The following is a 14,743-nucleotide window of genomic DNA, read 5'->3' on the forward strand; positions in this document are numbered from 1 at the left end:
TAACTGGGAAAACTGGATTCTATTAAAACTGGCTACCCTCAAGTCTGACATTACAATGCTAGCCATGTGTGTTGACTACTTATGGAGTCTTCACAATTTTTCATTCTGGAAAAAAAATCTTAATCCAGAACAATTCCAATTAAATTTAATTTACTTAAATTATGTTGGTTTGAATATTTAATTTAAATCTGTCAAATGCTGAATCTGCAGTATATGCTTTTAGAAGTGCATTTCTGGCTTATTCACCATTCTTAGCCATCAATAACCTTTTGTCAATAACTTTTGTAAGATTTGTGCTTTCTTTTTTAATTATCATGGCTCTATGTCATGGTATTTCGGCAACGCTATAAAACAATTATTAAGCAGAAATAAAAATATAGGTTTTTTTCTTTCTTTTTTTGGCTACCTGCAAATTGTTTTGTTGTGTGTCCACAAAAGTATAACAGGTCAGTAACAATGTTTAATGAATGGTATCACTCACCTTCTATTGGCCCTTGCATTCTTTTCAACAACCATAGCTTGAGTTCAGACTCGCTGTCAAGTTGTGATTCTTTTTGACTAGAATCCTCAGGAGAACACGGTGACAGGGAATCTGGTGACTCATCTAAGGTTTTGTGATCACCACTACTTAATCTGTCTCCCACAGCTTGGCTGTTTGGGCTAGTGAGATCTTTACTCTTTTCTCCAGGTTCTACAAAGATGCAGTTGGTATTTTTGTCCACAGTTGAACTATTCCCATTAACCTCTGACTTTGGAAGACCTTGAGAAACAGCTGTACTCTCTCCAGATGGTCTGAGGCTAAGATCTATAGATTCCATTTCATTTGGTGTTTGCTGAGCATAATGACCAGGGCATAGTTCACCTGAAGCTCCACCTGTAGCTTCTACAATGTGTAATCTACCAATAGAATCCATCTTATTTTCTTCTGAGCAATTTAAATTTCCATTATTACATAAATCATGAGGAACATTAGAAGTAGATGTGTTAGGTCTTCCATCCACACTTGAAAATATCTTTGCATCAGGTCCTTTGCAAATATCTTTTCCATTCTGCTGTGCACATGTTTCTACCAATTCAATAAAGTCTTCCTCAACAAGAGAACTATCCCCTTTTATAGTTTCAGTGCTTGTTGTAATTTCAATTGACTGATCAGTCTGTACTGTAAGAGCATCACCATTTAATTGGCCTGTTGATATGTTAGTTGGCTGTTTATCTTGATTTCTTTCTTGGTTCTTTGCTACCTCCTCTTGTTTGTGATTGATGGAATTATTCATCTTATTCTCCAGATTTCCCACTCCAGTAACTCCATTCTGTAGTCGTTTCTCTTTATTGAGAGATTTAAACTTGCTGAATGGATTAATATCTTTTTCAGAGGAAAGGTCTTCCCACTCTCCAGGCCTGTACAGAGGACAAAGATCCTTGGGTATGTCGCTGTCAGGAAAAAATGGTGGATGGGTGTGGAATGTTAAAACAAAAAGCAAAAAAAAAAAAAAAAAGCAAAAAAAAAAAGGAAAAGCTTACAACTTAAAGTGCTATTAAAATGTATGCAGAAAATGGAAAACAAAACAATACCAAAACCATACTGAAATAAATGAAACTTTTTTTAGAGCCGAAATATCAATGAATTATTAAATAAATAAAATTGAGCAACTGAAGAAAAATGTGTTGTGAATGAGTCATTTGGTGGTTTATTCACAGGAAAAATAGAACCAAACAGCAGATCTACACATGAAATGAACAGCCATATCAAAACCAAACTATCACAGAATTCCTCAGCTTTCTTAATTAGTGAAATAAATGAAAATCTTTTACCCCTCTTCCTTTTCATAAACATTTTTGCTGTAAATTTTTCAATTTTAATTTTTAGGAAAGAGTGGAAAGGGGAAGAAATATAAAATTGTTACTTAAAGGGACAGTGTACTGTAAAATAGTCTTTACCTTAATGTGTTACAAATGGCTTGTTATACCAGCTGCAGAGTATAAAATGTATGAGAAATTGCGTATTTGGGTTTATTTTTGTATTTTAAATAACTGTTTTTGTTCTTTAAAACCACAACCCATTAAGGGCTAGATTACAAGTGATGCACTAACTGTTGCCCGTGAGCGAAAAGGGGTTCATTGCAGCTCTTTGCACTCATTGGAAGTAGCATACATATTACAGGTTAAAAAGTAAACTTGTTCGCACGTCGGGATAGCGTGACTTCAGAGCTCTGGTTAACCGTTACGTTCGACTAAAAAGTGGAAAAAAAACCCCATCAAAAATACATTTAAAAGTATAGTTACAATCATAATAACACTGTCTGATAAAAAAAAAATTGTTAAAAAAATATTGCATAAAAAAGTTATAAGGGCTTAAAGGTATGAGGTCTCAGCAAAGGGCTTTGTCTAAATATGTATATGTAAGTACTTACAGACATGTATACTCATATAAACACATAAATACATATGTGTATACATATATAGACATATATATAAATGCATTGGAGCCCTTTTACAGTCAAGTAGCTGAAAACATGAAAAATCATATTTATGCAATATTCATATTTAATAAAATATTTAACTGTGTATGTACTTTAAATATTTAACATGGAATATGTTCTATGTATTTATAAATAGATATTCCTATAAATAGGTTAGCACACTTGAAAAAATGCAATGGGGTTTGCGTGTGAGTAAGGTTTTTCCCCCCACGCTTTTCACGCTCCATTGAAGTCTATGAGGGAATACGTTAATGAGGTTGCAATATTCAAAGTTCAGCTTCTTGTGTGCGTCGGGTTAGTGCGTGTGCGAAAACTTTTTACTTTCAATTTTTAATACGTGTGCTACCGAAAAAAGTTCACTTTTAACAGAGTTAAAATACCGTAAATACCGCTCTACTTGTAATCTAGCCCTAAAATGGATTGAGCTTGCAGGGAAATCAGATATCCTTATTTTATCACGTTCTGTTCTATATTATATTATTTCTATCTGTATTCCAAAGCTCAATACTTAAAGGGACAGTACACTGTAAAATTGTTTTTCCATAAATCTATTTTAAATGACTTGTTATACCAACTGCAGAGTATAAAATATTTGAGAAATTGCATTTTCAGGTTTATTTGTTTATCTGAAGTAGCTGGTTTTGTGCTTTGAAACCACAGCCTATTACAATGGGTTGAGCTTCAGGTAATATCAGATCTCATTATGTTATCACTTTTATGTACACAGACTTGCTTCCTTATCTTATATTTGTCTGGAACACCGAAGCTCAATACATAGAGAGAACAATGGAAAATTATCATTTTATTACTTAACTATCATGCCCCCACTGAGGGTGTAATCTCTTCTGCTGGCTGTGTTTACTTAGGCTATTCAATAGCGTATACGCCAGTATCAAAACTTTCAGTATAGGTTGGGAAACCACAAGCTAAATCAGCTATTTCAAATGCTGAAATATGAGTAAAGGAGCTACTTGCAACCAATTTAATACACTCTAGCAGGTAAAAAGGATCATTGGGAATAATTTAAAGGGGAGAAAGTTTTTGGGTGAACTGACCCTTTAAAGAAAACAAGTGAAAATTAACATTTTATTACTTATTTATCCTAACCCCCACTAGGAGTGCAATTTCTTCTGCTGGTCATGTTTACACAGTTTTTCTATAGCCAATACAAATACATTTTTAGTATAGGTAGGGACACCAAAGAAAACCCCCCAGCTATATCAAATGCCAATTTAAGCAGCTACTTGTAAACAATTTAATACACTCCAGCAGGTAAAATAGATCACTGAGAAACATTTAGGGTTCACTGTCCCTTTAATAGAATTGAAAGTAAAGGAGTTAATGCTTATTTACACTAAAGAGTGTACAAGGACCTCAGTTTTAGTCTCCATGTTCCTTTAAAGGGACAGTATACTACAACATAGTTTTTCCCTTAATGTGTTTACAATTACTTTTTTTTACCAGCTGCAGAGTATAAAATGTATGAGATTTGCTTTTTTAAGGTTTATTTGTGTATATGAATTAGCTGATTTTGTGTTTTGAAGCCACAACCTAAAAAATTGGGTTGAGCTTGTAGGCATAATCAGGTCTCATTACTTTATCACATTGAGCCCCATTTATCAAGCTCCGTATGGAGCTTGTGGGCCCGTGTTTCTGGCGAGTCTTCAGACTCACCAGAAACCGCAGTTATGAAGCAGCGGTCTAAAAGACCGCTGCTTCATAACCCTGTCCACCTGCTCTGAGCAGGCGGACAGGAATCGCTACAATTCAACCTGATCGAGTACGATCGGGTTGATTGACACCTCCCTGCTGGCGGCTGATTGGCCGCGAGTCTGCAGGGGGCGGCGTTGCACCAGCAGCTCTTGTGAGCTGCTGGTGCAATGCTGAATACGGAGAGCGTATTGCTCTCTGCATTCAGCGAGGTCTTGCAGACCTGATCCACACTGTCGGATCAGGTCCGCAAGACCTTTAATAAATAGGCCTCTATGTGTACATATAACTGCTTCTTTATCTTATATCTGTCCATAAACCAATCCTTGGAGAGAACAATGGAAAATTAACATTGTATTACCTTATCTCTTCTATACCCCACTGGGAGTGTAATTTATTCTACTGGCTGTGTTAACACAGCTTGGCCTTGAGGCCAAAAACTTTCAGGATGGGTGGGGATACCACAGGCTAAATGAACTATTTAAAATGACAATATAAGGGTAATGGAAATACTTGTAAACAATTGAATACACTCCAGCAGGTAAAGTGGATCATTGGGAACAAATTAAAGGGGAGAACATTTTTGAGTAAACTGTCCCTTTAATACTATAATCTGTACTGTAACATAATAGTCTAATAGTAACTACTTACTGGTCAAGTATAGATAAAACAATTAAAAAGCAAAGATTTTAAAACCCAACATTGTATTCACTAAAAGGCAAACTTATTTGTTTTACTAAAAGAAATGAACAATAAAAACGATCGATACAACAATATAAGGATATTTGTATACCCAGTTGAATAAACCATTTTGCCCTCCCCTTAACAAATCACTTGCCTTCTTGATAAAATGTTTGACAGATTTGTTTTATTTTATTATATTTAGGGGGACAGTAAACATCTTATTACAATAAATTCAAAACCTATGTAAGAGCAAAAACCAATTGACTGCATTATGAGCATTGTTTGCTGAGTGTTTCTTTTTTTTCCAATTGCCGAACTCCACTCTGCACTTGTCTTATTTGAAAAAGCTGATGTGGAAATTAGGCTAATAACAAATAATACATAAGAGAACCAAACAGAACTTGATGCAGGAGTAGACAAAGAGAGCCACTAATATTTTGTTAGCAAAACATGCATTATTTTAGTTCTTTATTTTATAATCTCAACTGAGGCTAATTAAAGAACAATATGTAGCAGGCTTGTGAAGCTTTCCATTTTTTTTTTTTTAAATCCTAAGAAATGGAAATCAATGATCAGAGTTAAAATACCAAAAAAATGGGCAAAATAAATAATGAAAATGTATTGAAAAATTACAAAGTTGTTTTACTATGCATAATTAAACATTTTATATTACTGTTTACTGCCCTTTTTAATTTACCACACTCACTGTATTTTAAACAAGGTTATTTTATTTAAAAGAACACTTTAAATAAAAGAACCTTGTTAAAAATCCAGTGAGTGCCGTACATTAAATATGTATATTACTAATTTCACTGGCAACCTGGTAGTTGATTGAACTTGGTGAGCGTGGCGGCCCTACTAAAAATATTATATATACTTACATCCTAAGGCAACCATCTATATCTGCCTTATGGATGCACCGGCCCTTCCCAAGGGGATAAAATATGAAAGCTTTTCCTCATGCTATAGATTAGTGATGGCGATCCTATGGCACGCATGCAGAGGCCTCTCTGTTGGCACGTGAGCCATAAGGTTAGTAAATATTGTGCACTGTTCCTAAGAGGAAACGTTGTCTGTAAATAAAACAGCAGGCCCCGTGCACAGTTTACATTAGGAGGTGCATGAATGGGGGCTGGTATTAAAAGGAGTTCCATGGTTAATAAGAAAGTTCCTGTGCAAGTTTTCGGGTGCTTAATTTTATATTAAAGGTGCTGCTAGTGGAGTCGATAGGTAGTTGCATGTCAGAAAGTTTTCAGGCGGAAAAAGTTTCTGCCTGAAAACTTCCTGCCTTGTGGCTTCACCTCAGTGTCTGAGCGCAGTGAGCCACGTTGTGGCACATTGAGGATATGAGGGGAGCCGGGAACAAGTCAGAGGGGCCAGCACGAGGTGTTAGAGAATACTACAGGTAACATGCTGAACCAATCCCTTTTTATAACGTACTGGGTGATGCAATATATTGACATCAGCTGGGAATTGAAGTGTGGGTAAACCCAGTAGCAATAATAATACAAACACATGTTATTCAGTAGTTATATCTCTTTGTTGATATTACCAGGATGTGATATGTTAGCAAGCTGTGTTACTTTGTGCAGAAGACACCTCATGGCATATTAAAGGGACAGTCTACACTTATAACAACCTTAGTCCATCAGTTAGATACTTTTCCGATTTTCATTACTCACCCCTGCAACCATATCGAGTCATCTACACATCCAGAGTTATTCACAATAAAAAGTTATATTCCAACAGTTAGAAATGGCCGCTCCGCTCCGCCTACCCAATACATCACCAACTCTCTTATTTTCCACTGTCCAATCGAAAATTGATCACTGATTAAAATACGGTACCGCACTTTCAGTGCTTCTCGCATGCGCAACGGCCATAGGAACCAACTATCCGGAACCAAACTTTCTCTCAATGTTTCTGCTGCATTCAAATATCATAAGTATCCGTTATTAAGCGTTTGTTTATTAAGAGTGTTTGATAATCGATGCAAAGGTGGATTAGATTAGCAGCTGACAATTACCTAAAAGAAACTTTGGAGTGTCAGAATTGCTGCAACTGCGGAAGTGCAAACAAAGGGAGCGTTTTTGTGTTTGCTCCGATAACGCTGGCAGACTTCAGGTTTCGAGCTGTATCTCTATGCTCATGTGTATTAGAGTCCTATTACGTCACTTAGTGCTCCGTGCACAAGTGTTATAGGGAAGGAGAACCACTCGATAAGGTAAGAGGAGAAACTATTGCGAGGAGTTTGGCGGCCATATTTGAATGATAAAATATAAACGTCTTTTGAGAAAATGTGGGTGAGTGAACCAGCGAAAATACGGATGCAGGGGTTCAATACAATTGTCAGCTAGAGATCGTAGCTATGGACTAAGGTTGTTATAGGTGTAGACTGTCCCTTTAAGATTTCCCATCTCTGTATTGCTTCATGCAAACTCATGTTATTTGGGGGTTTTATCTCTATCTCTCTCTCTATTTCTATCACTCTTACTCTCTCTCTCTATCTTGATGCTCTATTTGCACTCTAAAAGTAGCAGATTTACAGGTCTATTCACTTAAATGTGAATTAACCAGGGAATTGGTCAAGTTTTTTCCCCATAATAACAGTTCGTATCATTGAAACCTCTTATTCGCATAGATTACAAGTTGCGCGCTGACTGCAGCGCACATGCGATATGGTTTTTCTTTAGGCTCCCTCAAGCGTCTTTAGCCTCGCTAGCCTCACCAGTCCTTATGTTATTAAATAGTATTTAATTAATAACAGAATTTATGTTTACCTGATAAATTACTTTCTCCAACGGTGTGTCCGGTCCACGGCGTCATCCTTACTTGTGGGATATTCTCTTCCCCAACAGGAAATGGCAAAGAGCCCAGCAAAGCTGGTCACATGATCCCTCCTAGGCTCCGCCTACCCCAGTCATTCGACCGACGTTAAGGAGGAATATTTGCATAGGAGAAACCATATGATACCGTGGTGACTGTAGTTAAAGAAAATAAATTATCAGACCTGATTAAAAAACCAGGGCGGGCCGTGGACCGGACACACCGTTGGAGAAAGTAATTTATCAGGTAAACATAAATTCTGTTTTCTCCAACATAGGTGTGTCCGGTCCACGGCGTCATCCTTACTTGTGGGAACCAATACCAAAGCTTTAGGACACGGATGAAGGGAGGGAGCAAATCAGGTCACCTAAATGGAAGGCACCACGGCTTGCAAAACCTTTCTCCCAAAAACAGCCTCAGAAGAAGCAAAAGTATCAAACTTGTAAAATTTGGTAAAAGTGTGCAGTGAAGACCAAGTCGCTGCCCTACATATCTGATCAACAGAAGCCTCGTTCTTGAAGGCCCATGTGGAAGCCACAGCCCTAGTGGAATGAGCTGTGATTCTTTCAGGAGGCTGCCGTCCGGCAGTCTCGTAAGCCAATCTGATGATGCTTTTAATCCAAAAAGAGAGAGAGGTAGAAGTTGTTTTTTGACCTCTCCTTTTACCAGAATAAACAACAAACAAGGAAGATGTTTGTCTAAAATCCTTTGTAGCATCTAAATAGAATTTTAGAGCGCGAACAACATCCAAATTGTGCAACAAACGTTCCTTCTTCGAAACTGGTTTCGGACACAAAGAAGGCACGACTATCTCCTGGTTAATGTTTTTGTTAGAAACAACTTTTGGAAGAAAACCAGGTTTAGTACGTAAAACCACCTCATCTGCATGGAACACCAGATAAGGAGGAGAACACTGCAGAGCAGATAATTCTGAAACTCTTCTGGCAGAAGAAATTGCAACCAAAAACAAAACTTTCCAAGATAATAACTTAATATCAACGGAATGTAAGGGTTCAAACGGAACCCCCTGAAGAACTGAAAGAACTAAGTTGAGACTCCAAGGGGGAGTCAAAGGTTTGTAAACAGGCTTAATTCTAACCAGAGCCTGAACAAAGGCTTGAACATCTGGCACAGCTGCCAGCTTTTTGTGGAGTAACACAGACAAGGCAGAAATCTGTCCCTTCAAGGAACTTGCAGATAATCCTTTCTCCAATCCTTCTTGAAGAAAGGATAGAATCTTAGGAATCTTTACCTTGTCCCAAGGGAATCCTTTAGATTCACACCAACAGATATATTTTTTCCATATTTTGTGGTAAATTTTTCTAGTTACAGGCTTTCTGGCCTGAACAAGAGTATCAATAACAGAATCTGAGAACCCTCGTTTTGATAAGATCAAGCGTTCAATCTCCAAGCAGTCAGCTGGAGTGAGACCAGATTCGGATGTTCGAACGGACCTTGAACAAGAAGGTCTCGTCTCAAAGGTAGCTTCCATGGTGGAGCCGATGACATATTCACCAGATCTGCATACCAAGTCCTGCGTGGCCACGCAGGAGCTATCAAGATCACCGACGCCCTCTCCTGATGGATCCTGGCTACCAGCCTGGGGATGAGAGGAAACGGCGGGAATACATAAGCTAGTTTGAAGGTCCAAGGTGCTACTAGTGCATCTACTAGAGTCGTCTTGGGATCCCTGGATCTGGACCCGTAGCAAGGAACCTTGAAGTTCTGATGAGAGGCCATCAGATCCATGTCTGGAATGCCCCACAGTTGAGTAATTTGGGCAAAGATTTCCGGATGGAGTTCCCACTCCCCCGGATGTAATGTCTGACGACTCAGAAAATCCGCTTCCCAATTTTCCACTCCTGGGATGTGGATTGCAGACAGGTGGCAGGAGTGAGTCTCCGCCCATTGAATGATTTTGGTCACTTCTTCCATCGCCAGGGAACTCCTTGTTCCCCCCTGATGGTTGATGTACGCAACAGTCGTCATGTTGTCTGATTGAAACCGTATGAACTTGGCCTTTGCTAGCTGAGGCCAAGCCTTGAGAGCATTGAATATCGCTCTCAGTTCCAGAATATTTATCGGTAGAAGAGATTCTTCCCGAGACCAAAGACCCTGAGCTTTCAGGGATCCCCAGACCGCGCCCCAGCCCATCAGACTGGCGTCGGTCGTGACAATGACCCACTCTGGTCTGCGGAAGGTCATCCCTTGTGACAGGTTGTCCAGGGACAGCCACCAACGGAGTGAGTCTCTGGTCCTCTGATTTACTTGTATCTTCGGAGACAAGTCTGTATAGTCCCCATTCCACTGACTGAGCATGCACAGTTGTAATGGTCTTAGATGAATGCGCGCAAAAGGAACTATGTCCATTGCCGCTACCATCAAACCTATTACTTCCATGCACTGCGCTATGGAAGGAAGAGGAACGGAATGAAGTGTCCGACAAGAGTTTAGAAGTTTTGTTTTTCTGGCCTCTGTCAGAAAAATCCTCATTTCTAAGGAGTCTATTATTGTTCCCAAGAAGGGAACCCTTGTCGACGGAGATAGAGAACTCTTTTCCACGTTCACTTTCCATCCGTGAGATCTGAGAAAGGCCAGGACTATGTCCGTGTGAGCCTTTGCTTGAGGAAGGGACGACGCTTGAATCAGAATGTCGTCCAAGTAAGGTACTACTGCAATGCCCCTTGGTCTTAGCACCGCTAGAAGGGACCCTAGTACCTTTGTGAAAATCCTTGGAGCAGTGGCTAATCCGAAAGGAAGCGCCACGAACTGGTAATGCTTGTCCAGGAATGCGAACCTTAGGAACCGATGATGTTCCTTGTGGATAGGAATATGTAGATACGCATCCTTTAAATCCACCGTGGTCATGAATTGACCCTCCTGGATGGAAGGAAGAATTGTTCGAATGGTTTCCATTTTGAACGATGGAACCTTGAGAAACTTGTTTAAGATCTTGAGATCTAAGATTGGTCTGAACGTTCCCTCTTTTTTGGGAACTATGAACAGATTGGAGTAGAACCCCATCCCTTTTTCTCCTAATGGAACAGGATGAATCACTCCCATTTTTAACAGGTCTTCTACACAATGTAAGAATGCCTGTCTTTTTATGTGGTCTGAAGACAATTGAGACCTGTGGAACCTCCCCCTTGGGGGAAGCCCCTTGAATTCCAGAAGATAACCTTGGGAGACTATTTCTAGTGCCCAAGGATCCAGAACATCTCTTGCCCAGGCCTGAGCGAAGAGAGAGAGTCTGCCCCCCACCAGATCCGGTCCCGGATCGGGGGCCAACATTTCATGCTGTCTTGGTAGCAGTGGCAGGTTTCTTGGCCTGCTTTCCCTTGTTCCAGCCTTGCATTGGTCTCCAGGCTGGCTTGGCTTGAGAAGTATTACCCTCTTGCTTAGAGGACGTAGCACTTGGGGCTGGTCCGTTTCTACGAAAGGGACGAAAATTAGGTTTATTTTTGGCCTTGAAAGACCTATCCTGAGGAAGGGCGTGGCCCTTACCCCCAGTGATATCAGAGATAATCTCTTTCAAGTCAGGGCCAAACAGCGTTTTCCCCTTGAAAGGAATGTTAAGGAGTTTGTTCTTGGAAGACGCATCAGCTGACCAAGATTTCAACCAAAGCGCTCTGCGCGCCACAATAGCAAACCCAGAATTCTTTGCCGCTAACCTAGCCAATTGCAAAGTGGCGTCTAGGGTGAAAGAATTAGCCAATTTGAGAGCACGGATTCTGTCCATAATCTCCTCATAAGGAGGAGAATCACTATCGATCGCCTTTACTAGCTCATCGAACCAGAAACACGCGGCTGTAGTGACAGGGACAATGCATGAAATTGGTTGTAGAAGGTAACCCTGCTGAACAAACATCTTTTTAAGCAAACCTTCTAATTTTTTATCCATAGGATCTTTGAAAGCACAACTATCTTCTATGGGTATAGTGGTGCGTTTGTTTAAAGTAGAAACCGCTCCCTCGACCTTGGGGACTGTCTGCCATAAGTCCTTTCTGGGGTCGACCATAGGAAACAATTTTTTAAATATGGGGGGAGGGACGAAAGGTATACCGGGCCTTTCCCATTCTTTATTTACAATGTCCGCCACCCGCTTGGGTATAGGAAAAGCTTCTGGGAGCCCCGGGACCTCTAGGAACTTGTCCATTTTACATAGTTTCTCTGGGATGATCAAATTCTCACAATCATCCAGAGTGGATAATACCTCCTTAAGCAGAGCGCGGAGATGTTCCAACTTAAATTTAAATGTAATCACATCGGGTTCAGCTTGTTGAGAAATTTTCCCTGAATCTGAAATTTCTCCCTCAGACAAAACCTCCCTGGCCCCCTCAGACTGGTGTAGGGGCATTTCAGAACCATTATCATCAGCGTCCTCATGCTCTTCAGTATCTAAAACAGAGCAGTCGCGCTTACGCTGATAAGTGGGCATTTTGGCTAAAATGTTTTTGATAGAATTATCCATTACAGCCGTTAATTGTTGCATAGTAAGGAGTATTGGCGCGCTAGATGTACTAGGGGCCTCCTGAGTGGGCAAGACTCGTGTAGACGAAGGAGGGAATGATGCAGTACCATGCTTACTCCCCTCACTTGAGGAATCATCTTGGGCATCATTTTCAGTGTCACATAAATCACATTTATTTAAATGAGAAGGAACCCTGGCTTCCCCACATTCAGAACACAGTCTATCTGGTAGTTCAGACATGTTAAACAGGCATAAACTTGATAACAAAGTACAAAAAACGTTTTAAAATAAAACCGTTACTGTCACTTTAAATTTTAAACTGAACACACTTTATTACTGCAATTGCGAAAAAGTATGAAGGAATTGTTCAAAATTCACCAAAATTTCACCACAGTGTCTTAAAGCCTTAAAAGTATTGCACACCAAATTTGGAAGCTTTAACCCTTAAAATAACGGAACCGGAGCCGTTTTTAACTTTAACCCCTTTACAGTCCCTGGTATCTGCTTTGCTGAGACCCAACCAAGCCCAAAGGGGAATACGATACCAAATGACGCCTTCAGAAAGTCTTTTCTATGTATCAGAGCTCCTCACACATGCGACTGCATGTCATGCCTCTCAAAAACAAGTGCACAATACCGGCGCGAAAATGAGGCTCTGCCTATGATTAGGGAAAGCCCCTAAAGAATAAGGTGTCTAAAACAGTGCCTGCCGATATTATTTTACCAAAATACCCAGATTAAATGATTCCTCAAGGCTAAATATGTGTAATATATGAATCGATTTAGCCCAGAAAATGTCTACAGTCTTAATAAGCCCTTGTGAAGCCCTTATTTACTGTCTGAATAAAAATGGCTTACCGGATCCCATAGGGAAAATGACAGCTTCCAGCATTACATCGTCTTGTTAGAATGTGTCATACCTCAAGCAGCAAAAGACTGCTCACTGTTCCCCCAACTGAAGTTAATTCCTCTCAACAGTCCTGTGTGGAACAGCCATGGATTTTAGTAACGGTTGCTAAAATCATTTTCCTCTTACAAACAGAAATCTTCATCTCTTTTCTGTTTCAGAGTAAATAGTACATACCAGCACTATTTTAAAATAACAAACTCTTGATTGAATAATAAAAACTACATTTAAACACTAAAAAACTCTAAGCCATCTCCGTGGAGATGTTGCCTGTACAACGGCAAAGAGAATGACTGGGGTAGGCGGAGCCTAGGAGGGATCATGTGACCAGCTTTGCTGGGCTCTTTGCCATTTCCTGTTGGGGAAGAGAATATCCCACAAGTAAGGATGACGCCGTGGACAGGACACACCTATGTTGGAGAAATTTTATATTATATCAATATTGGCACTTTGATATAAATAAGTTGCTTTCATGTTGCAGTTTTGGCACTCGGGCTCAAAAGGGTTCGCCATCACTGTTATAGATTATCACAGAGAAGAAAACAATATACCAAATGTATTTTCTCTTTTCGGGACAGTTTGCGCATAGGTTAAATTGCGCTGGTATTAAAAGTTGAAAGTAAATGCTCGCCGGGTTGGCATGTCCTCAGCGCTGTGGTTAACTGCTTTGTGAAACAAAAAAGTGTCACAAAACACATCAAAAATACATTACAATGTAAACTTACCCTTATAACAACACCATCTAAAAAAAAATATTTTGAAGAGATATTACACACAAAAATTATAAGGGCTCAAAAATATGAGGTCTCAGGTGTTAGAGAAAAAGGCAGGTGGATATGTATGTATTTATATATGTCTATATATGTGTACATATGTATTTATATGTGTCTATAAGTATTTACAGAAATCCATACACATATACACACACAAAGACAAGATTGAGATTTGGCAATAATCAGAAGTTCAACACATGTTAGAGGGGGAAAAATATCACAATTTATGTAACATAAAAAAGGCACTCTCAATATTTCCTCAGTTAAATGGACAGTAAACCCCTTGTAATTAAAACATTTTTCAGCAGTTTTCTTATAGATTAACATATCAGTAGAACCCAAATGGTCTAAGAACACATTAACACCTTGTTTGCTGCAATTGTTTTTTCAATGGTCAAACTCCAACGACCCCTTTTTTTTGTTTGGAGAAGCCAGTCTGGACTAGAGCCTGCAGATGACTTGTCTTACCAATGTCATTGTGTTAACAAAAACATAATTTATGCTTACCTGATAAATTCCTTTCTTCTGTTGTGTGATCAGTCCACGGGTCATCATTACTTCTGGGATATTATCTGCTCCCCCACAGGAAGTGCAAGAGGATTCACCCAGCAGAGTTGCTATATAGCTCCTCCCCTCTACGTCACCTCCAGTCATTCGACCAAAGACCAACGAGAAAGGAGAAGCCAAGGGTGAAGTGGTGACTGAATTATAATTTAAAAAATATTTACCTGCCTTAAAAAAAACAGGGCGGGCCGTGGACTGATCACACAACAGAAGAAAGGAATTTATCAGGTAAGCATAAATTATGTTTTCTTCTGTTATGTGTGATCAGTCCACGGGTCATCATTACTTCTGGGATACCAATACCAAAGCAAAAGTACACGGATGACGG

At 39.6% G+C, this 14,743-nt stretch overlaps 1 protein-coding gene across 1 annotated transcript in view; it reads right to left on the reverse strand.

Moving 5' to 3' along the window:
- Positions 1 to 14,743, reverse strand: part of NCOA7 (nuclear receptor coactivator 7) — a 431,441-nt gene that overhangs the window by 65,005 nt on the left and 351,693 nt on the right. Inside the window, exon 9 of the mRNA XM_053710717.1 lies at positions 482 to 1,431. Coding sequence (XP_053566692.1) covers positions 482 to 1,431 — 950 coding nt within the window. The remainder of the gene's footprint in view (positions 1 to 481; positions 1,432 to 14,743) is intronic.

The sequence above is a fragment of the Bombina bombina genome, chromosome 4, assembly GCF_027579735.1.
Source record: "Bombina bombina isolate aBomBom1 chromosome 4, aBomBom1.pri, whole genome shotgun sequence".
Taxonomy (NCBI): Eukaryota; Metazoa; Chordata; class Amphibia; order Anura; family Bombinatoridae; genus Bombina; species Bombina bombina.